The sequence below is a fragment of the Ornithodoros turicata genome, chromosome 1 (assembly GCF_037126465.1).
Source record: "Ornithodoros turicata isolate Travis chromosome 1, ASM3712646v1, whole genome shotgun sequence".
NCBI classification, from domain to species: Eukaryota; Metazoa; Arthropoda; class Arachnida; order Ixodida; family Argasidae; genus Ornithodoros; species Ornithodoros turicata.
Genome location: NC_088201.1, coordinates 33,103,850 through 33,127,686, shown reverse-complemented (window position 1 = coordinate 33,127,686; position 23,837 = coordinate 33,103,850). Strand labels below are relative to the sequence as shown.

General features: G+C 44.8%; 1 protein-coding gene across 1 annotated transcript in view; it reads left to right on the top strand.

The window, feature by feature from the left end:
* LOC135377929 (guanine nucleotide-binding protein G(o) subunit alpha) overlaps positions 1-22,493 on the top strand; it is a 66,348-nt gene extending 43,855 nt beyond the window's left edge. Inside the window, exons 5-8 of the mRNA XM_064610701.1 lie at positions 7,592-7,720; positions 10,569-10,698; positions 17,005-17,158; positions 19,800-22,493. Coding sequence (XP_064466771.1) covers positions 7,592-7,720; positions 10,569-10,698; positions 17,005-17,158; positions 19,800-19,987 — 601 coding nt within the window. The 3' untranslated portion in view covers positions 19,988-22,493. The remainder of the gene's footprint in view (positions 1-7,591; positions 7,721-10,568; positions 10,699-17,004; positions 17,159-19,799) is intronic.
* Positions 22,494-23,837: the final 1,344 nt, after the last annotated feature.

Here is a 23,837-nt window from a genome sequence, read left to right as displayed (position 1 = left end):
ATAAAACTTCGTTATTCCCATCTTGATACACGGATGAGCGCTTTTAAACAGGTGCGTAAACAGGTTTCACGTATGGTGCGTGTCATAAACCTTTTCGTCACAGCCACTCTCTCGTACTTCCAGTACGTGGATAACATCCTTCTTGTTAGGGCTTTGGACAGTACAGTCCATCTCTTCTTGGAGATAGTATTTCAGCGCAGTAACTACGTCATCCTCGCTGACAGGGTGTCCCGTGTACTTCTCGGGCATTGCCCACACTCCGTGCTTCACCCTTAGAGCTCTTGATTTCTGTATGACGTATTTTGTGGCTTCTGGGATTAGTCTCAACGCTCCTTTCTTCGTCATGCTTTCATGAAGAAGTGTTAGGAGTTGACACCGCTGTTGATGCGAGGTGCACTTCTGGTACGCGCTCCTAATATTTTGTACGTAGGTAGAGCAGCTCGACCAACTTGCATCGGACATCGCAGGCTCATCCACATTAAATGCCTCACTGATTTTGCGGCTTATTGTCTTGCTTAGTGCGTTGCCAACTTCTTTCTTTTTACGTGAAACGTACGACGCTACTCGTTCCCGTTTTACTGTCGTTGGGTTCCGCAGTGGAGTGACATCAATATTCGCAGTGGAAATACTCTCGTTAATTTCAGCAACGATTTCTGCGCTCTGAACGTACACTGCGTCTGGTGGAGATGTGGGAGGAGACCACTGAGAAAGTTCAGCTATAGCTGAACTGAAATACCTTGCGCAGTTCTTGCACAACTGGTCTTCATCATTGACTGCACCACTGCCATCCGAGCCGAGGAGTTGCTTCAGTGCATCGATGTCGAGGCATGAAACAGACACGAAGCCGCGCTGCTTGTAGATCCTCCTACGATGTCGTCGTGCGTAATCCGCACAATAGGCACGTTCCGTACTGTGGACGAGTCGAAACATAGTACCATATCGAACAGGCCACGGAATGGTTTGGAGCCTTCACTCTGGACACAACCAAGAACACGCGTTTGTTCAAGCTCGACCCTCTCCCCTGGTGATTAGTAGCCACAAGGTAAGCTGGCAAGGTCATATTCGTTAGCACGTCTACGAAGCACACGGGAAAGGAAGTGTTAGGTTGTAAAGTACAGCCGGTACAGCGCTCCGGCGACAGACCTAATGAAAACGACCTCCCAAGACGTGGCTTTAGAAGCCGGACGTGTGTTCGTCGAAGATGCGTTGACGCGTGATAGGTGGATGAATGCAAAGCGAAGCGAAATGCAAGGAAAGAGCCGGAAGGCTGGCAGCAGCATCTTGGCCTTTTGGCGTTAGATCTCATATAGTTTAAAAATATAAACACGCCTACACGGTGACGGTGCAAGAAACTACTAGGGATCATTCTCCTGGGAACGCAGGAAATAAATGGTGACGTGGATATACAGACGTTAGCGCACGCCTGCCGTACGCCTGTGCCAGATGTCACTGCGTATCATGTGTCGCCTTTTCGCTCCCCTATAGTTGTCAAATGTTTTTAGTCTCTACAAAATTTATACCGCTTGAAAGGCAATAGAATTATGAATACATGATATTTTTTTCGAGAAAATTAAAGGTGGGGTTTTCGAGAGATCGATCCGTGAAGTCGGCGTATTTTTCGATGGTGATCCCGGTTTGCTCCCTCATACCGCCTTAGCTTTATCATTCACAATCTTTAACAGCATACCATTAGAAAGAGCACTGAATGGGCTATCTTTCAGTGTAAAAATCACTTCGGTCTAATGTCCACTTTCCCGACAGGAAGGCGACAAAGTTCACGCAAAAACGCGCTCTGCGGCGTTTTTGTGATTTTTTCTCACGCGAAAGGGCGGTAGTAGGCATCAGCGTATGCCACACAGTTACAGTCCAGTATGTAGAGAACGGGTAGAAAAAATGTCGTCCCCGTCACTTGTACTTAGGGCGCATAGGGTTGTCTCAAACTTGGGCCCGAGTGCTCCGTCGTGCGCTCCGATGAGGCACCGTCGTGCGCGCTTCAATTTTTTTCTCGGAATCCGTTCCGATTTGAAGTTCGAAATTTGTGCCAATGTTCATCACAAAGATGTGGCTTTCACACAAAAAATATATAGCAAAATCGAAGGACCTCGACGGACGGGCTCGCCTGAATTGAGATGAAATCACCCTACAGTCCATACAGTCCAGTTCTCTTGTTTCAAAACTACAGTGTTTAAAACGGAACTTCCCTGCATAACATGCTCATAACCTACAGTCATACTGCCTTGTGATTCATAAAGACGGGAGGCATACACGTCTTTTTGAGAGAATTAATGTAAATGCACAATGCTGTACTCTGCAAGGCATGGCCTCCTCGCGATTTCAACAGATCAACCATCGACAATGCAACGCAACGCAACGACAAGCAACAAGACAGAACAATATAATGCTGTATGACAGTTGGTTCTGAGCACAAGTAGTAGAGTTCTGTTTTAAAGGAGCACCGCAAGACCCTTCATAAATTTTCCATCTTTGGTTGCAGGGGATTGTATGTCAGATACGTATGTACATAATACAAGTATGACGTTCTTACAAAACAACAATAAGCATAGCTGACCTGCGCTCTAGAATCCCCTGCGTTCCTTGCAAGTGTATAGCAGCCAGTCTTGCAAGGTTCGCCCCCCCCCCTTTTTTTGTTGTTTTTGTTTGTTCTTCTAATGGAAGGAACAGTAGCCAGCGTCAATCACTTTGTATACCTATGAATGAGCCTGTTGCCTGATGGTGTAGCACAACTGAATGGACAATCGGCAAAGAGAAGTTACTTTTAGATGGACTCATCTGATAAATGACGGGTACAAACGATTATTTTCTGACTAGAGGACCAAGCGTAATGCTACTGCATATGCTTCCTGGAGGCAGTAATAGGGTAGACAAGGATGGTGCCCAAAAGTCTCGAGAAAACGGCACTGACTCCATAAGTAACTAATCGAGCAGCACCTGTAAGGATGACGTGGACAATTCCAGTTGAAAGCAGACGCAAAAAATGAACATTGTCACGTTCTTGCTTTGGGAGGCAAAAACTACCTCTCCCAGTGTGCACATGTGTTACGGAGGGGAGCATTGTAGGTATATGAAAAAAAAAAGAAAGCGTTGTGTTGTTTTGTGTGGGCGGCAGCTCAATTTTAATGGAGTAAGCATGGGAGCACATCGAATCCCACCGACAGGACACTAGGCGGCGCCCCGCGGCAGAAAACGGAGACTCCATTGATTTTCGGGCGCCAAGCGAAGTCACGTGCTCCTCGCCATGGCGCTCATCGCGCAAGGACATGGCATTCACTGCCGCCTCCATTGTAGCTGTAGCAGATGCGTGGTTACTTCTTGCCCAAGAGCTAATGGGCTTCATTTTGTGCTTCATATATGCCGAACCCTTACACGTAGAATACGTTTTTGTGGAGGCAGTGATCCCGTGAAAAGCGTTTCGCAAAAGTGCGTAATCCAATGAAAGCTGCAATTTCTGCCCTGCGGCTGCATGTGATACCATGATACACCATGATAACCCCGCATATTTCACCGCCATAGGTATCTGTCGTGTTTTTGCGAACGCCACGTCGCTTTACGTAACATCCACAGAATATTTGGCGTGCCGAAAGTTACAATCACGTTGGTGTTGCAAGTTCATGATATAAAAGTGCGAAATAGAAACGAGACGACAACGACACGGACGAGCACTCACTGCCAACAAGATTTATTGGATTAAAGAAAAGGCTTTAGGTAAATACAGAAGGTTCCAGCCCTCCCCTTCCGTCAGCCTGAACTCATACATGGTGATCAACGGAATACTGGGACATCGCAGAAGATAAACTTTTCTAGAAATACCGACTGATACACAGGCTCCCTGATAAGTGAATGTGGGCCAACTATTACCGACAAAGATCAATATCGCCTTGCTTTGCTGAATGCTAATGAACTCCTCTTTTACATAGTTACCCACTCGGGGGTGGCCGCTGTTGAACACCCCTTCTGCTGTGGTGAATGCTAATGCCGAAGGAAAGCAAAACGTATCGAAACGCAACAAGTTGGAGTTGGCACCAAAAGTTGCCATAAACCAAACATAAGTACCACAGGTACCACATTGAACTCATGAATTATAGTCGCGTTGTCGGTTACCGACCCAAGAACGTATTCTACGTGTGGCGATTTTGAAGGGTGTGATTGCCCACATTTTTTACACACACAATGTAAAATAAGGAGCTCTTATCACAACTTGAAAGTTTTTTCGTCCAGCTGCTGGGTATGATAGCAGCGAATGAGTCGAAGGAACATAAAATACCTGAAGGCTAGCAATACCTGGCTGTTCGAGGCTCAACTATATACGTGTAGCTTCTCTGGGGTTTGGCTTGCATATCCCACTTCAGAAGCCATTTAAACGTGCCGTGGGCACCAAACTATCCTTCACACTGCAATGAGGACAACTGTGAAAACTAGCGGTGACTCATATGACTCAACTGCACGTTTCCGAGGAACAGGGCAACTGTCATTCTTTCTTCCAGGAGACAGTGACGAAGTACAGCCAACCAATCCGCCGGAGAGTATTTGTGTAAAACTGGTGTAAAAATCCCGACCGAGGACGATAGCAGTGTGGGGAAGGTAAACATCGCTTCCAGCACCCTGTGTCGGAGATTTCCGGCACACGTCAAAACAACCCCAGGTGGCCGAAATTATCCGCAGTCCTACCCTGCGGCACGTGCAGCATGTCGCCACATTAGGCTGACAAACCTCATGTGTAAATCTATTCCAATTACCATTGTTACCGCGGGAGCTCTTGACGATTCACAGAGGGCAAACGATGCATTTATCGCGCGGTATCGAATAACGAAAAGTTGGGCATCGAGCCCCGATGGCCTGGCGGCCTGGTCACAAAAACGACGTGACGTAGTAAGTATGATTCCGCCATGGAGGAAGGAAAGAAGGGAGGAGCCCTATTGCTCTGAGAAGTGAAGCCGAGATTGGGGGCCTCTCCAGTGACATCACCGCGCTCGCCTTCCGGTTACATGCATCTCTATGGGAGGCCCCCAACGCATAGTTTCGAAATACTTGGAGAGGTGTGGTAGTAGCGCGGCGAAGTGGCCCCCAAAGTAGCGTGTGCAAAGCGACCTCATTGGGCTATTCAGGTAACGTGACCCTCGCGTGGCTCCAAAGAAGCTACGGCTCACCTCCTGTGCTCACGTCACTTGCCCCACGCTTCTCTCTTCTGTCGAAGAGCCGTTAGGGCGCCTCCTTTTCTTCTTTCCTCCATGGATTCCGCCAATCACGTCCACGCTTTCGGCAGCCGAAGCCTGGACAGAAGCCGAAATGGCTCTGAGAAGCCGAAACAGAAAGCGCCTCTCTCACTCTCATAAAATAACAATAATAATAATGGTGCCGTGATGTTAAAGGGGGCACTAAAATGCAAAACAACTTGCTCTCAAATGAAATTCCGTTTTCAATTGGTACAATTCAAACAAAATTAGTTCACACAACGCTACCGTTTAGAAGAAAAACGCAATGAAAACAGCCGTCTTTGGCGGTAACGAATGGGATCCCCAGGAGGCAAAGATTGGCGGCATCCAATGAGACAGCAGGAGACGCGCGCATACCTATCGGCCTATCGTGCGTGTGTGGAATTGGAACGGGTCCGATAGTAGTGTGAACACTGCTGCATTTTCAACACCGATTCTCTGAATTGTAGCCCACAACAGTTCTTTATGATAACAAGTACGAAATTAACATAGCGTGTAACGTAATTTGAAGTGATCATTGCTTTTGCTTCTGCCTGTAGTATGTGGGGACATGTTGCACGTGCCGCAGGGTAGGACTGCGGATAATTTCGACCACCTGGGGTTCTCTTGACGAGCGCCGCAAATCTCCGACACACCGTGCTGGAAGCAATGTGGGGGAAGTAACCCCCACATTGCTACCGTCCTCGGCCGGGATCGAACCCGCGGTCTTGAGCTCAGCACGCCTACACGCTACCGACGTAGGCCAGCTTTTCGGGCAGCCCCTCCGCGTTTCCCTTTCCCCTCGTGCACATAGAACGGTCTCATTGGATCGTTCTCAAATAAAAGTATACCTATACCGCAACAACTGCACGTGAGGTCCAGGTTACTTCATCTTTTTCACCATAGCGTTTTGGCGTTTTGGCCCGTCTGCGAATGCCCCCATAGTGCTGCTTTCTGAGTGGACAGACACTTTGTCACGTGCTTTTTCCAACGTTTTCTTTCTCTCATGCAGAGACGTATTCCGGGGGGGGTTCGGCGTTTATTTTTTTACGTATGAGTTGATGTTTAAACTTCGGAGGAAAAGCGACGGCTGAAACGACATACTCAGAAAAGGAGTGAGGAGCTGCTCACGTGGCGCTGGAAAAACCTAGGCGCAGGATGTTGACCTGCGAGATGGACGAAATGGCCACAAAATGTCCTTAGGTCGAGTAGAGTCACCAAATTGGGTACTCTGTTCAGTGACTCCAAGGTGGAAGTGCCCCTAGGCAAGGATGTGGTTCACGCGCATTACATGGATGAAGGATGAAAGTCACTGAAAGTCACTGATTTCTTAGGCAATTTGAGGCTTTGTTTGTATCTGTCCCTTCTATGTTGTTCCAGCCTCAGAACATCAGTTTATCTCTTGTTTACATGGATGTTTTGAAAGACTGCTGCAGAGTGGATTTGGGCCAAGGGATCCTTGTCGTATGGGCTGAAGGCAGTCATCAGGGCATTGGCTGTTCTTGCTAAGCTCTCAGTTACTGGAACCCCCAACAAACAGTTTTTCGAGTAAACCCAAATTGTTCGAAATTTTACTGGCGTATGTTTTTCCTATAAATCCGAAAAAACTGGAACCAGGACAAGATGAGCGACCGCATGAGGGTATTAACTAGCATATAGTTGGCTTCATGGCGCCATACTCAAAACACCTTCGCCTGCACAATAAGTAGTGAATGTGGGACATCTGGCAACATTAAATGACATGATTGTAAAGGTACAGCATAAAATAATTATACACTGAGATTACCTATTGCACATTATTGTTTAACAGCTTATTGTTTCAACTGCCGTTGAATTTTATGAGTGCTTTTTATATTTTGAGCAGCTGATTCATCCTAATTGAAAAGGATCTATCTTGTTGCTATGTAATTTGATCTTTTTAATATGCAAGATGAGATTGCACCCTCATCGAAGAGGTATAGCTCCGGTCAACCTGAATAACTAACACTGGAAAAAATGTGGTGTCGTTCACGAGCGCGATTACAGCAACCCTTGGGGCCATGAGGAAATTGAACAATTGAACAAAAGGGCAATTGAGCAAAAGGAAATTGAACAAAATTATTCTGTTAGTTTAACACAAGGATTTTGTTCACTTAACATTCCCGCAGTGCCCCAAGGGTGGCTGTTATCACGCTGGGAAATGAGACCGCATTTTTTCCAGTGTTGTTATTAAGGCTGACCGGAGCTGTACCACTGGGCCACAAACAGCTTTGGTGACAAACTGGATTAAATTTGTGATCAATTAAGTGGGGAGTTGTCTTTTTGAAGGTTTCCAAAAGTAGCTTGTAAATGAAGAATTAATTTTCTTATATTTGACACACGACTTTAATCTTGGCACACAGTTTCCTTGATGACTTAGACCGTCTGGGGAAGAAGGAGTACATGCCAACAGAGCAAGACATTCTTCGGACAAGAGTCAAAACCACGGGCATAGTAGAGGTTCACTTCTCCTTTAAGAACCTAAATTTCAAGTGAGTAATTATCGTGTCTTTACCATTTCCATCTACAGATAAAGAATATGCTGCAGCAGTATACATTTTTCAGTGGTGTAGACAGAATGACTGCTACCGAATGGAATCCCAATTTCAAAATGGGCTCTACGTGTTTTGAGACCTTCCAAATGAAGAAGCTGACAGTATCAATATGATGAAAACTTAGCTAGAAGAGCAAGTTAGAGCAGCAATAGCACCAGATAGCATAAATTACACTGCTGGAACAGGGGTGACTGTTACCTCATGCTTTGCTGGGAGTCATGTATGTCCTATATTTGTTCGATACATATTTTTTCATTAAAAAAAACAAGAACAACAACACAGAGCAACAAATATGGGTAGGCAGACATTCTGTCAGAGAGAGTGTATAACTGCTAGGTGGTTAATTAGAGTTTTCTTGAGAGATATGTTCCATGAGATGGCCACCCTCCTCTTTTAAAATCCTGAAACAAGCACATAATTTTATTATATCCATCACCAAATTTTGCTTTGCAAATGAGCTGAAGCCAAAATCAAGTGCATCAATAGTGCAGGAAGGACAACTTTCGGCATTGATGGCGTATCTGGGCCACAAAATGGTTTGTCTGGATAGCAGATCAGCGCCTACTCACAATCAACTCCATCACTTTAAAGCACAATGTGGAGGGGGCATTGTTTTTTCTTGCATTTGCGATGCACTTGTTTCAGTTTAGGCTCATTTGCGTAGCACTATTTGGTAATGGCTACCTCAAACTATGCGCTCGTTTCAGGACATTAAAAAAAAAATGTGGCTTTAAATAATGAGTGGTTCCAATTGTGCTATCTTGCATTTCTCCCAAAAAGCTCAAATTAAAAAGTTAATTTTAGCGAATTTTAGGTAATTAGTTATCACGTACTCTCTTTGGCAGAATCTCCAGCTGGCTGTATAACCCACCTGCAAAAACGGCATCTATGCTTCTCTCATAGCTTTATTTAAAAAATCTGTAAGGAAAATGTGTTAATAGCACACGTCATTACAAAAGTCACCTTACACCTGACAATAAAGATGATAGCACCCTAAATTATTTTCAGCATTTATTTATTTACTTATTGTATTTTATTAACAGCGTTAAAAAGCCTTCTTACTAGGGCATTAACTCATAATATCATGTTTAGGATGTAGCTGGAGCAAACGAGATTGGACCTTTGTGAAGGAGGTATTGAGGTAGTATAAGTTACATAACAAATGTAACATTAGCAGACTGTGCTCATTGCATAACGTGAAGCCTGCATATATGCGTGCCATTCTGAAGCACAAGCTACTGTATGTTAGAGCAATGTGTAGCAAGCCAGCTTCGGCTAGGCTGACCTCTCTTAACCCATATAAAGAATTAAAAAAATGTGGACTACTTCTCTTGCAAAAAGGCATAAACCTCTTCAGTGACCGTCAAAAGGGGCACGTGAAGAATATGTATGAAGAAACTATGCGAAAACATGTGGTTGATGATACTTGATTCTGAAATGACTTGACCTGACTTGATTCTAGAATGATGCAGTTTTCGTTGATCCTGTCCTTTGCCTTGATCATTTTTGAAACCCAATGTCGAGAACTGTACAATCAAAGGTACTGTACTCTCCCAGAAGTGTCGTATGTGTAGCTTATTCTGTTTTGCCGCAGGCCTCTTATGTTTTCGTGGGAATGACAAAATTGAGGGAAAATCTTCATCCTTGTCTCTTTCGCTAAGAAGCAGTTAGGAAAAATTTTATCTCCCTCACTTTGTGTGCAGAGAGATGGGAAGCCTTGTTCATGTGAACAGTATGGGGACAGAGGCAACAATGCACCATGCTGCAGATTGGAATGGCACATGGCTTGTTAGATTGCCTTCTGTTTACATTTTCTTATAACTTTCTCATGTTGCAATGACAACGCAGAGATGCAGTAATATCTGTCAACGTGTGACCCAATGTGGCAGAAACCAAAATGTTTACTCAACTTCCAGCTAGATCACTGGAATTCTTAGATGCTTATCTGTGGAAGAAGTATTGTGCAAAAATATTGGTTAGGCATACTGAAAATGGTTAAAAATTGGGCTGTTCGGTAGTTCATACTTACTTCTACTTAGTTCATACTGTGCTGTGTGTTGTGTCATCTTTTTGTTTGTTTCCCGCAAAGGGGGTTTTTATCGCTTTTAAAGTAGGCATACTGTACTAGGAAAATCTTGAAGGATTTGAAGAGTACATTTATATGGCCTCTCTTTGTACTCGTTCATACTCTTGATTTCCCAAGTGCAGTGTGCTTGTGGTGATATGGGGTTTGGAGATGGTGCGGTGAGCCTGCTGAATTGGCGGCTTGGAGCACCACGGGGATGGGATATGGGGGGGAAGGGATAGGTTATTACAGTGCAGGAGATACTGAGATTCCTCTTGCTCTGGGATTTGGGTTGTCCCACAGAACTACCCGCCACAGAAAACCCGCAATAGCCTTCATTGGGATGCTCCCTGTACTAAGGTAACCCCCAGGATACTTGGCGAACTATTGCACCCATGGCGTTCACACTGCCATGGGTGCATAGCTATAGTTGGAACAAACTGAGTGTTCAAGTTGTTCAACAAACAAGCACAGTGAGATATGGTGTGCTGCCAGTGTATAGCATATGATTATGCCAGCTTATGAACATGGTTTATGGGGGCAAACTGTGACTGAAAATAAAGGGACAAAACTAAATGTGCACCTCTTCCTTAACACGTTTGAATATCAACGAGTTATACTGAGACATCTGTGCTGCACTTCCTAAGCAGGTGCTCCAGTGTATGTTGAGTGTACAGTATTCAGTCTGCACTTGTTCTCACTTCAAATTTACGTGTGCAGATTGTTCGATGTTGGAGGCCAGCGATCAGAACGAAAGAAATGGATTCACTGTTTTGAAGACGTCACTGCCATAATTTTCTGTGTTGCCATGAGCGAGTACGACCAAGTTCTCCATGAAGACGAAACTACTGTAAGTTGTAGCAAGACCAGCTGTACAACAGTGAAAGTTCAGGCTCAAAGGAGACTCTCTTAGGGTGGCATTGTGAGAATTAGCAATTTCATACTGAACAATGGTTCAAAAGTTGTCATGTCACAGATGATGTCATGCCATGATGTCTGTGTGAAATGATGGGAAGAACACAGCACTTGTTTTTAGCTTCATACACTGTGGCAATAGCATAATAATTTTGGATGCTGCTACTACTGAGGTGCTTATCACTATGAAGGTTTACCCCGTAGTTTGCCTGCATTTATGATGTTGATTGCGACAAGAGGAAATAACGTCATTTGCCCTGACATTGGCAAAACGATTGAACTTGAATGCTCATTCAAATGTCTGTTTCTTGCATGCCTATTTGAAAACTTCTGCCTTCTGAAGGAGTACATACAGCTTCTCTGATAGAGGATTTGCTGCAAATAATGGTAAAACAGCGTAAACGCAGGCAAGCTGATGCTCCATGATGATAAAAGTCTGAGCGTGAGCTCATAAGCCTCTTGGTGTTGTCTGATTCACTTGTCATCCACACTCAGGCTTTTTGCATCATGGCACTGTGACTCATGCAACTCCAAAAGCAGCATATCTGGCATTTGGCAAATCAATGTAATTTGTAGCATGATTCAGGCAGTAAGTCCGTGGCTTCAGCAGTATAGACACATGTGGGCGTTATGTGTTACATGAATAATGTTGTATTAAGTACACATTTCTCATCCATCAGAATGGTCCACCAAATAACTGAACGTAAATCGATTGAACAGTGCTAGACATGTGTAAAAAAATCTAAAAATCTGTGATTAACATCCAATTCAATTCAATTTCCATTCAATTCAACTGTTTTATCCACCTCCTCACTTTCAAAACCAAGTTTATGTCCAATATGATTCCTTTCTTATGCTAAAATAGCTTAACAGTTGGTAACGGAACAGAGCAGACAACCAAATCGTGAGTAATCGTGGTAGTAATGTAAACCAGTCAAGGGTAACAACTCATGCAGCAATTACAAGCAAAAGACTGCATGCATCACGATTTATGCAGTACCATAAAGTCAGTATATTTAAATCTATAAATTATTTCATGGACAGATAAACTGTGCTGTGTTATACCCTTCATACCGGACAGCTACCGAGATTTGTCCCAGCACCAACAATTGTTACCCAGAATAAGTTTTTAGGCTCACTGTTGATGTCTTACGCTTAAAGCGAGGAAAATGCCCTTCATATACACTTTCAGGCTGGATAGAAACCGACGTTCCAGTATCAATTAACATGAAAGAGGTTGTCCTTCGACTTCCACACTGATTTTGTACGCTTGCTGCGTGTTCAGCGGCGTTTCCAATTGAAATACTGAGTCCACCAATTCATCATCTGATGTCTCTACGAGTTGGCTTTTGTCTGCCATTCTTCCTTCCCACACATTGCCTTTACGTGTCCTAACTTGGAGCACTCGTGACCCAGTAACGTAGCCAGAAAAATATTTCGGGAGGGGTTCTACGGGTAATTCGCATGGGGGAGAGGATTTCACATTCGTTTTCCCTCTCCCAAATAATAAGTATTACTTACCCACATTTGTGACACATGCACTACCAAAAGTACGATTTCGGGGGAGGGAATTGAACCCCCGAAACCACCCCTCTGGCTATGCCACTGCTTGTGCCGTTTGCATTTCATAAACCAACAATAATTTGGGTGGTGCTGTAGCACTTGCGTTGCTCTGTTGTCTTTGTCTTTCCTCAAGGATTCTTTCCCTGACAGCGGGTCTTTTTCGCTACCTCTTTCTTGTAAACTTCATAAATTTGTCCTATATTCCTTTCTCCTGAGTGCATCGTATCGCAATATACAGGGTGGGTGCTAGAAAAGGTCAGTCACATTTTCGCGCATGATGCTATACCTACTTGACAGACAGACTTTCGCTGCCACACAGTGAATAATTTATGCCAGAGAAACCTATGAAAAAATTGTGGTTACCAGCCACTGCGTAACAAAATAAATACGGCAACGCAAACTTTCATCTTCATGTATTTCATAGGCTCTATACCGATGGATGGAGACGAAAGTTTGTGTGGCCATGTTTATTTTGTTACATAGTGCTTGGTAACCACAATTTCTTTGTACGTTTCTCTGGCATAAATTCTTTACTCTGAGGCAGAGGAAGTCTGTGCGTCAAGGAGCTATCACGTCTCGCATGAAAATGTGACTGACCACCCACGCTGTACAATAAGTGAAAAGTCCTCAGTAAATACGCCAACTTTCGCTTACCAGTAGTGGGTTCTGACCGGACCATTTTGCGTGGAACACGGTGTTACGCTCCTGGCTCGACGAACACGTCCGACGCTAACCAGAAACGCCATTCCGCAAGCCGATCACACACCAGACGCTGTCCCCTAGTATTCCGGCTTGCCTGCCCGCCTGTCGGTCGGTCGCCAAGACCCCTGCACCCGCTCCGTGATTGGTCTCGCCCGCACCAAATGGTGCTCACTGATTGACCTTGTCCGGGTGACGTTTCTAGAGAGGGAATCCCGGGGCGGCTCCAGACCAGAGCGCCGGGAGCGTGCTCCTTTTTACTAAACGGTGTCACTCCTTTTCCGGAGCATTGCGCCCTTGAAGGACTCTCACGCTCCAGCTTGCAGGTCGGAGCACGTAAGTGCTGCTCAGCTGTGTGACGTACGGAGGAAGGGGGAGGCCGGAAAACCAATGAGCGGCCTTGCAAACTTTGCCTGGGCGCGCCTGGGACAGAGCATACGGGATGCGTTGGGAAGAGCCGCTACTTATCGCTCTCCGCAAGTCCGCGAGGCCACTGCACATGACGTGGCTGTGGCTCATTCAGGGCGCTTGTGAGTGGCCGGAAAAGCCATGTGCTTGCTCCAGAAAGGTAAACAAAGAATCGTTCAGTACTGCAACGTCGGTGAGGATGGCACTATTACCGGTATGGGATGTTTTTTTCTTTCGAGACGAAATTGGTGTGTTGAGAAAGGGGCGAACAGAAATTGAACGCCGGCTACGTACCCAAATTTGAGCTGCAGTCAGCGGCGTCTCGAAGACAATGGCAGATTCGAAGACTGCAATGGCTACGGCATCCGAAAAGCATGCCAGGAATGTCAACCTCAAGTATAAGCATGCCGCATATCCTATGGCGAGACACACGCAGAAAGACAGAGCTGTTCTGTGATGGCACCACCAAGGTGAAGCGTCGGCACAGCACTAGGTTTCAAGAGTTTCGGTTGCCCTTGCTGTCGTCCGGATTGAAGTGGTGATTACAGACAACTTGCGTATCTGGTCGCCCGGCAGTACCGACGGTTAACCGCCTTTTCCCATCATCGACGCAGTCGTCTCTCTTTCCGGAGTGAGAAAAGTGATACTCCGTCCAAGCGTGAACAAGTGCACCCGTAGACACAGTACGTATTCACCATATTCGAGCGAACAACACTCAAAACGTTGGTTCAGGTTCAGTCTCGCGTAATCCTTTTTGAAACAAGGCAGGTGATGAAACAACTAGGGGCGCCACTGTGCCGGCTCTTGGTGGGGATGCTCGTTTCGGTTTCGTTTCTGTTGCTCACAGTAAAAACTGTCATATTGGAATGAAAATGCGATTTACTTGCAACACGTATGTCGCTTTCGTCATGCATTATCAGGAAAGATCAACGCTGGACAGCCTCATACACGTGCAATGCCTTGATACACAATGCAATGTGCGGATACTGCCCGGGAATATCCCCACGACACGGTTCGTTCAGTGAACACCAGGGTTCGACTCGCAAACTTCTCGGCACCAACAGGGTATACCGCACTGTTTACCTTTCTGAGCTGCGCACATGGAGCAGCCGGCTTCTCATCCAGTAGGAGCACGCCATGCCTGCGCCAGCGTCACTGTACTCTCTTCCTCTCCTCTCGCCCTCTTCTCATGCGCAGAAACCTACTTGCAAAGCGCTACATTAAACTGCACAGGAACAACGCCACCAATTCGCGTCGGATTTTTGGCGTTATCATCAGTGATGAACGTCGAGTAAAATGGCACTATAGTTTCGGAACCGACCGGGACGGATGCGATAGTCCCTTTAATGAAGGAGAACAGGTAGTTAAAATCCTCTCCCCCTCCACCTCATTCCTGCTGACGTCACAGCTCATCAGTGGAGCACTCAAGCGGTAACCTATTTTACAAGGTTACACCCTTTCCCGGATAAGCACACTGAATCAGAGCTAAGGCACATGTTTCCTGCCATTCGGATATGCACGGCGTCTACAACTTCGCAGTGAATCTGACTAGTTGACCTAAATAATACTTCTGTGTTGTCAAACAGGGCAGGACCAGGGATCGGAGCTGAAACTGAACCCAAACTGAAAACCGCTAAAAACTCGTATTTTTCACTGAACCGGAACTGAACAGAACCAAATTTTTTTTTCTCGCGTTGAACCGGACCACAACTGAACCGTTCGGGAAAGCGGCGTTTGGTCCGACGCGCCTGAGCAGTGATGGAAGTGCCTCGAAGTGCTCTGGCGCAACCATTGGCACAGGAAAAAAAGTTTTGGCGCAGCATGGCGCAGCTTCACGATTCAGCGTCGGCGAGCCCCAGGCATGTATGATCACTAATTTATGATGTGGAATGAGCGCTTTCAATGTTTTCAGTTTAATTGTGTCTTGGGCAATTTTCCACTCAACTTAAAGGCGCGAGATCGGGGAGCCATGAGCCTAACCTGCTTCCGAGGACTCAGTGCATAGCGGGTGTAAATAGCGTGTCCACTTATGCAATGTGTTTCGTTGCCTAAGAGCCGAGCGACCCTCAAAGGTATCAAGTTACAGTGACCGTCAACAATAGGTCTAAATGATATTTTTAGAGACACGCCGAGCTACCCTTAGGAATCGAAAAGCGGTCTGAGCGTGGAGATCACCTCGTGCCTCTCAGCTTGGATAGCGATAAATATAGAAGCGAAATGCAAGCTAGTTGGTGTATACTTGACGTTGGCAACATGTCCCTGAGCTAGGGAAAAACACAAAAGATAACACAAAACGAACAGCAGAATCGTTGGAGCGTCTATGTGACGGTGCACATGTGCGTCCCGAGACTGCTTGGCTAGGGCTAGACTAGGCCTAGCTGGCATCAGCTTCGGCCGATTAGCAGGCTAGTAAGTCCTCACCTCACGTTTAAATTTGGTCAAACGCTTGTTCGCCTCGTTTACTTCGGGTTTCGTTTCGACGCACGCGACCTCCGTGGACTGTGAAGTAGTCGCCTGCTCCACGCTTTGGCGCAACTTTGGCACAAATGCAGCAAAAACACCCTCTATGGCGCAGTATGGCGCAGCAGCCCATTATTGGCGCAAATGGCACAGCACTTCCATCACTGCGCCTGAGTCAACACTGAGCGTGCACGCTATGTATTGTTAGATGGCACAATTGCGATTAGGAATTTGATTCTGTTTCTTGCTCTTGTGAGGTCGGTGACTGTTAGCTGCCGCTGACGAACACCGGCGCTAAAAACATTCGTTATAATTCTCTTATTCTGTAATTAATATTTTGGGCTGTGAAAATAATGGCCAGTCCCTGAGCAGGATGTAAAAGGGTGTATATGATGAGTGAGAGTACAGTATGCTACCGTACCGTTGCACCTCGCAGTGTTGCTGTGATCCACTGCTGTGTCGGCAACAACAATAACAACAAAAGTACATTTGTGTTATTTGAGAATCATAAGGATGTGATTGGTTTTTGACCCATGGCAATCTGCTCAAAATTCACTTTCCGGAACCGGTTCGAACCAATATTTTGCGTTGTTGCAGAGGTGAACCCGAACCAATATGCCTGACCGAACTGAAAACATAACGGTTCCAATCCCTGGGCAGGACACCCATACGAAATACATTCTTGGACAAGCAGGGGAACATTTCGTTCGATAACTCTTTGGTGCTCCTTCAATCTCGGATTAACGCAGCACCCTGTATGGCCGACGTACATCCTCCCACAAGAAAACTGACGATGCGTTTGGTGCAGGGGTGAAACCTGTGCCTATGCAGCTGTTCACACTCATTCTTTTGGGTTTTCTGGTTTCCTTCTCTTATGAGAGAAGATAACTCCCCGCACTCCCAAGTCCTTCTAAAGTATTACCACCAAGGTTCACTTTGCTCAAGTGGAATTGTAGTAGTATAGCATTCATTATTTTAAGTTATATTGAAGAACAACCACAGTTTGTCTGTCTCTCTCTCTCTCTTTTACTTCTTCTTTCTTTCTTTAACACCTTAATAAGATGAAAGTGCATCGGATATATGTTTTTCATTTCTGCTTATTTTCTACTAGAACCGCATGCAAGAATCTTTGAAGCTGTTTGACTCCATCTGCAACAACAAGTGGTTCACCGACACATCTATAATCCTCTTTCTCAACAAAAAGGATCTTTTTGAGGAAAAGATAAAAAAGTCTCCGCTCACCATATGTTTCCCCGAGTACACAGGTAAGAAATTATCACGATCAACAGAGGAACTCGATGTCCTATTTGTAAAACATGAGATTATATAATACCGTCTTTCATTCAAAGGACACCCACAACCGGACACCAATAAAGTCAGATAATATGTGTGACGTTACCCTGTGTCTGCGGTGCCAAGGTACCAAACGTACACAAAGTGTGCAGGGCAAAGAGTCAAGTCTTCACCCTGCCCACTTTGTGTACATGAGGTTCCTTTGCACCCCAGACTCAGGGTAATGTCACACATACCTAGCTTGCACCAGCTTGCTTCCATTTTATCCCTATGTTCTACCCCACAAAATGTGTTCTGCACTGCAAGGACCGTCCTAAATGACCTACTTGTCGTAGATAGTGGTTATGTACTTTGTTCCAGGAAGAGTCTTGATCAACATCCCAAGCCTTAACCAGGAAGGTAGTGTGAATCACATTCTTATTTTTGCTTCATAGGAAGAAAGAGAAGCTGAAGAAGAAAATTTTTCACTCAACTGCTGTTGCAACTGTTGCACCAGCCAACACATTACATAGCAGTTAATTCCACTCTTGTCGCTGAGAGAGGTGTTCAATGCTGCTCAGGATGAGGTGGATGCTGTTATAATTTGATAGCAAACGAGAGGCGTTGTGCTTCAACCTGACATCATCTAATGATGGCCATGGGTGTAGGGTCATGCTATAGACACAATGCTAGACAAGCCCTCTTGTTATGTAAACTAAACATCAGCAGGCAAGGTTAGCAAAGCAGTTCATCTTTTTGTGCCATTATCCAACTGTGAACTTATAGAAATGAAAGTTCTTCTACCCTGCAATAATTCAACAACATTCAGATGAGTGAGGCATCTTACGGTGTTCAAGAAGCAATCTGCTACTTCCTACCGGAATCACATGGATAACATATTCATTCAATGAACACTACTTAACGAATAACCATGTGCAGCTCAAATGTGCATGGGAGGGCAGTGATTAAGATGGTATCAGTGACATACTGTGTTTTAGCATACACAATATCACGAATGTCTCTTAGAATAGATTAGAATATGTAGGTGGCGAATGGAGCTGAAACAGTGTGCCAATGGGGGCAATAGAAAGACAGTATGTTGGTGCCAGAACACCCCAAAAATACTTTTTTTTTTTTTTTTTTTCGTTTTTCTTTTTACCATATGTTGACATAGACATGAAGGAAGTTGGGAAAGTCAGCTCTGAGAATAGCAGGTGGAAAGTCATTAAGGGAAATATCTACGCGTTAGGAGCGAGGCACTCGGGTGAACGTGAGGATCAAGAACGTGTTTGTGTATCTGACACAAGGCCCATGTTTCGCTCATTATTAAAAGAGCAAACTATGACGTTCTGGACCTCTTGGTATGACGCTTACATCAGCACCTATGTCAAGAGGTGAACTGAAGCCAGCACCTCTGCAGCAGTGAAGAAACAAAAAATTATTTCACTTTTTCTGGCAGTACCAGCCATCATTGGCTGGGAGTGGTTTGGCCAAACCTGGCCAGAGCGGATGGCGGCACCCACAACAAATGTGCATTGTTGCCAACAGGTGGAGCTATCAGAAGCAGGTGTCAGCAATTGGGATGTCATGGTCTTTCAGCCTACAGGCCAAGTCAGCAATGGTACTCTGTAGCTTTTTTCTGCAGCATTTCCTGTTGGTCTGACACGCGTGTCCAGCTGCAGTTGGGCCCTTGCTGAATGGAAACTTCCAGCACTTATTCTCTCCCCGCATTTTGTGAACATTACAAGGCCATTTTTCATATGGTCAAGCACCAGAACGTAGAGGTTTCCTTGCTTCCTCAACAGAACACGGGTCAGAGGCACTGTCCTTACAGGAAGTCATCATGTGTATAGTTCACAGTGCGAACACGGGTGATCTAAGAACGAAGAAAAGTTTGCAAGAGCAGACGAATGTAATATAGGTAAAGCAGCAATTTCAGTGGGTGATGAATAAGCACAAAGAAAAAGTACACAAAATCTAAAGGTTTGATATAACCAACTCGCAGCACTGTGTCAGGGTTTTTAGCATTTCCTTCCTTTGAGACTACAAGCTAGATTGTTGCCTCCAGGTGCTTAATTTAGTGTGGAATTAAAACGCTTCCAGGGAAGGCCAGCAGCTACCATTTAAAGTGTGAAGCTCTGTTTAGAATACTTGCGAAGTTAAGCTACAGACAACTGATACAAAGTGCTGTCTCCTGACTGGATTTGGTCTTTACTTTTCGTTCACATCTAGTCCGATTTATAAATATATATTATATATATATATAATATTATATATAATATATATATATATATTTTATATATATAAATATTCTGTGTAATACCTAATATTTGGTGCAGTAATGCTATTTGCTTTAATTGTAATGTATGCAAATAGATAAGTACCTCCCAGGATCCCTACCTAAGGTATCGTCCCTTAGCAGCACACATTCTGCCCTTGCTACTTGTTCAGAATATTTGTAATTTTCCATTTATAATTTTAACTGACATTTGCACATGGAGTCTTCCCAGACATATTAGAGGCACAGGTTTTGGTTACCACGCGGCATGATTGATGCTGGTATACAAGGCTACCCAGTGACAGAGTGATGACTCTTTGCACGTCTTATCCAAAAGCTGTTTTCTCTGTTTCCAGGTGCTCAAGAATATGGTGAGGCAGCTGCCTACATCCAGGCACAATTTGAAGCCAAGAACAAATCGACGACCAAGGAGATTTACTGCCACATGACCTGTGCCACGGACACCACAAACATCCAGTTTGTGTTCGATGCCGTCACAGATGTCATCATCGCCAACAATCTGCGTGGCTGCGGACTGTATTAGAACCGTAGACGCCATCGCTGCTATCACCGCCATCGCCCAGGAAATGGCAAGAGACAGGAGCCGGCGGCATTTCCCCCCTTTCCTCCCTTATTTTCCGTTGAGTCCCCATCGGAGGACTAGATGCGAAAAATGTCGCACCCGAACTATGGAGGCTCCGTGGAGTTTCCTGGCCAGCAGGGCCTCTGGTGTTTCTTTTCGGAGGCCCCTTGCTGTGCAGTCATGCCAAGCTGCCATTGTTTCTGTCCCCCGGTTTCCCGTTTGGAGCAGACCCACCACGCCTGCTGCAAATGACTCTACAAGAGAACCAAGCAGAATGAGAAACATTTACAAAAAGGACTGCCTCGTGTGTTTGTAAATGTACAGCCGTAGTTTCCAATTCATCTTGTTGGTTTTGTTTCTCTGACCCGAATGTGTTCGCATCATACTGTGTGCATGCGCATGTGTCGAAATACACATGCACATGCACAGGCATGGAAATCCTCGACATTTTTAAATGCGTTATATGTATACATATATATCTATATAGTTGCGTATATTTATATATATATGTACATATATAAATGTATATGTATATATATATAAGATGACACAGTGTAGACGACAGCTTTCCAAAGAACATTTTTGCCAACCTAGGATAGTTTGGTAGGTCTGCCATGTGTGGGCTACGAATGGTTCTGTTGGGTCCCCTTCCCTTGTGTGATCGCAGAATCATGCACCCTGCGTTCCCTGCTGTGTATGCCAGGACAGACGAACAAAATATAGCAGCAAAGTGGAGTGTGTGTACATGTCTTTGTGGGGAGTTCCGGGGGACTTACTATAGGTGCAAAAGAAACTTTTTTCTCCCTGCCTCCACGGAAAGAGGTGTTACTGAGTGGCGCTGGCAAAAGTGTCCACATCACGGGTTTAGAGCCCCGAACCCAGGATGTCTCCCTTTTGCATAGGTGGAGGTTAACAGAGGCATATATATAGTATATATATACCTTATGTGTTATCTGTGAGAGTGCTGGAAGCAAAAAAAGAAAAAAGGCAAAAAAAAGGATGTTTCTCTTTTCATCTCTAAACAGAAAACAGAACATGCTTATCGTTGTTTTCACATGGCTAGTCTCTGTATATACTTTATTTATTTATTTATTTACCTATCTGCATTTGGTTTTGATACTAGGTCGTTTCTCTTTGCTGAGAAACTCTCGTACGTGTGAACATGTAAAGCAGTAGTTTTAACAAAACCAGAAGCAATTGCAGGAAAGACGGCAATGATGTCTGTGTAGTAGCCAGTGACGTCAGGAAGTTCTCTCTTGTTCCGATTGCTCTTCTCACTACTGCCTCTTGCTTTCCCAGCTTTTGTTTCCTGCCCCAATACCCCTCCACTCAAAAAGAGAGAGATTTTCAGAAAACAGCATCAAGAACAAGTGACAGGTTTGCTCAGGTACCGCAAGTATCATTCTTACTGCTGTGTCGTCTCGAATTTTGTGGACGTGTGAAACGTAGTTGACACTGCTGCTCTCAAAGTGGAGGGAAAAATGCGGTCTCTATTCCAGTTGAATGTGCAAATTCTTTTCTCAAGATGCTGTTAATTTTATAAATTTTCCAAGTGCTTGACTCTAGTTACCTGTTTTTTGTCAGCTGTTGGTCAGCATTGCTGTCAAGTGATGGCAGGCATTTTGTGTTTGCTTGTTTTCTCACTGCCATCATTGTCTAGGAGAAACCGTGCCTGTGTTTGCCACTTACTGCAAAGTAGGGTGATTGGATGGCAGCAGCCACAAAAACCCAAGGTGAAATGGATTTTTTTATTTCTGGCTATGCAAAGGCCTTCCAGGAGATTGTTCACGCTCTCCAACTAAAGGGCCTCCACCCATCTCGCATCACAAAGGTCCTGCTTCAGGATGGCTTGCCAGGTAGCCATTCCAGGTCGCATAGTTTCGTTGGGAGTTTCAGAAGCACCTTGTGCATTTACTTTCAGTTTTGCTGCAACTTGTAAGCACTACCATCACATTCCTTGCATTGTTCAAAGCTACTGCTTTGACCTCTATTCAAGCATTTCTTTTCCTTCGCATTTGTCACAAATCATTTTTAGCCAATCTCTTGGGTGTTGAGATAACATTTATGTTGCACATCAGAGCCCTCACAAATTTAAGAGAAACCCCTGTTCGATCCTGTTCCCTGAAGGCTACTGTTATAGGGACCGTTTATGCTCTCGGGACCATGCGAACAATGACGAACCCCTCCTGCCCATCTGGATTTGCTTTGGTGCTCTCTCGACCTTCCCAGGTTCTGCCTACCCACCAAAATCTTCATTTTACTCAGATTTATTTGTATCACAGGTATGAATTTGGGGAGAGAGTTTATCCAACATAACATGCAACTCTCTATCTACAGTTTTCTGCAAGTGGTCTGAGCAGCAAAATAAGAAAGACATTCAATGAAAATAATTGAGTTTCTCTCCTTTTTGTTCTGTATGCAGTATCTGCAATTTTAATGCCAATGAATAAACCTCCTTTGTCGTGTGTTTTGTGTCCTTGCTCTTGTCCTTTTCATTGCAAATCGGAACGAGTGAATGTGCGTTAGGGTTTACAGGATAACTAAAAAAACTTGTTAACAATTTAAAGGTAGATATAGCTTGCTAACATTACAGGCACGTCTCGAACCTTTCTGAGAAATATTTTTTAACTGCAGATAAATTAGTCGCGTTACATTAAAAAGACTGTCAAGTCAGTCGTTCACTTTCCGAGCAATTTTGTCATGTTATTTTATGCAAAAAAATCTGCCACTGTGACAGCACACCTGTTGTTGTATGTTTATCCACTCTTACGACGTAGATCAAGTTAGGAGGGGGCAAGTGGCTTCAGCCAATGCAGCCTGGACACATGGCCTGGTTACCTACACCCACTCTTCTGCAATGCTATCACATAAAGAACACAAGCGCATAGGCGCCGACTGCGTGGGGGCCGGGGCCCCCCCGCCCCGATAGGTCTACCCAGCAGACAATCAAGATGAACGGTTCGAGCGAAATCCTACGAGTTCTAAGAAGATGAAAATTTGCCTCACTACATCACAACACGGAATCCCCGACACCCTGCCCAACCTCTGTGTATGAATTGAGGGTAGGGGGCATTGTACCCCGGTCCCCTAAGGCACATTGAAAACTCTCCGCCTATGCACAGATGGACGAATGCACTCGGCTACAGCAATGTGCTACTCAACGACACACAGAAAACTCGATAACATTAAAACTCAGTTTTGAAACTGCGAGCTCAAAATACAGTTGTTTGTTAAAAGCACATCTCACATGGGGCATTGCCACACCTTTTACATGTTTTCGTTTTTGTGCTTAGTTGCGTTGTGGGCTACAGTTGTTCGATGGCTCGACGATGTTTACCACTGGCAAATGACTGGTGTTACACCTCTGAATCTCTTGCCATTTTACTGAAAATGCAAAACGGCAAATCGATACCTTCGTGCAAATCGTGTGTATTCACAACAGTCTTCCATACGAAGAAATGAGAGAGAAAAGAAAAGGCTCATTCGCTGGCATGTATTCTAGGTGGCTAATAGGCAGAAGCGGAGAGTTTTCATTTTCCTGGGGGGGGGGGCAAGGGCGCACCGCGAAGTAAGTACTCTGGCGGGGGGGATATGTTTATTAAGAAACAAAAAGAATGGAAAGGTAAGCCAGATGGATGTCGGCTTGTTATTAAAAAAAAAAAAGTGAAAGGGGGAAGACAAAAAAAGGCAAAGGAAAGAAGAACGCAAAAGAAAACAAAAAGAGAAAAGGAAAAGAAAAATGAAGAAGACAAAACTAAAGCTGAAGAATCACACACTCTGGCGGGATCCTATGATGTATGCAGAACTGGTA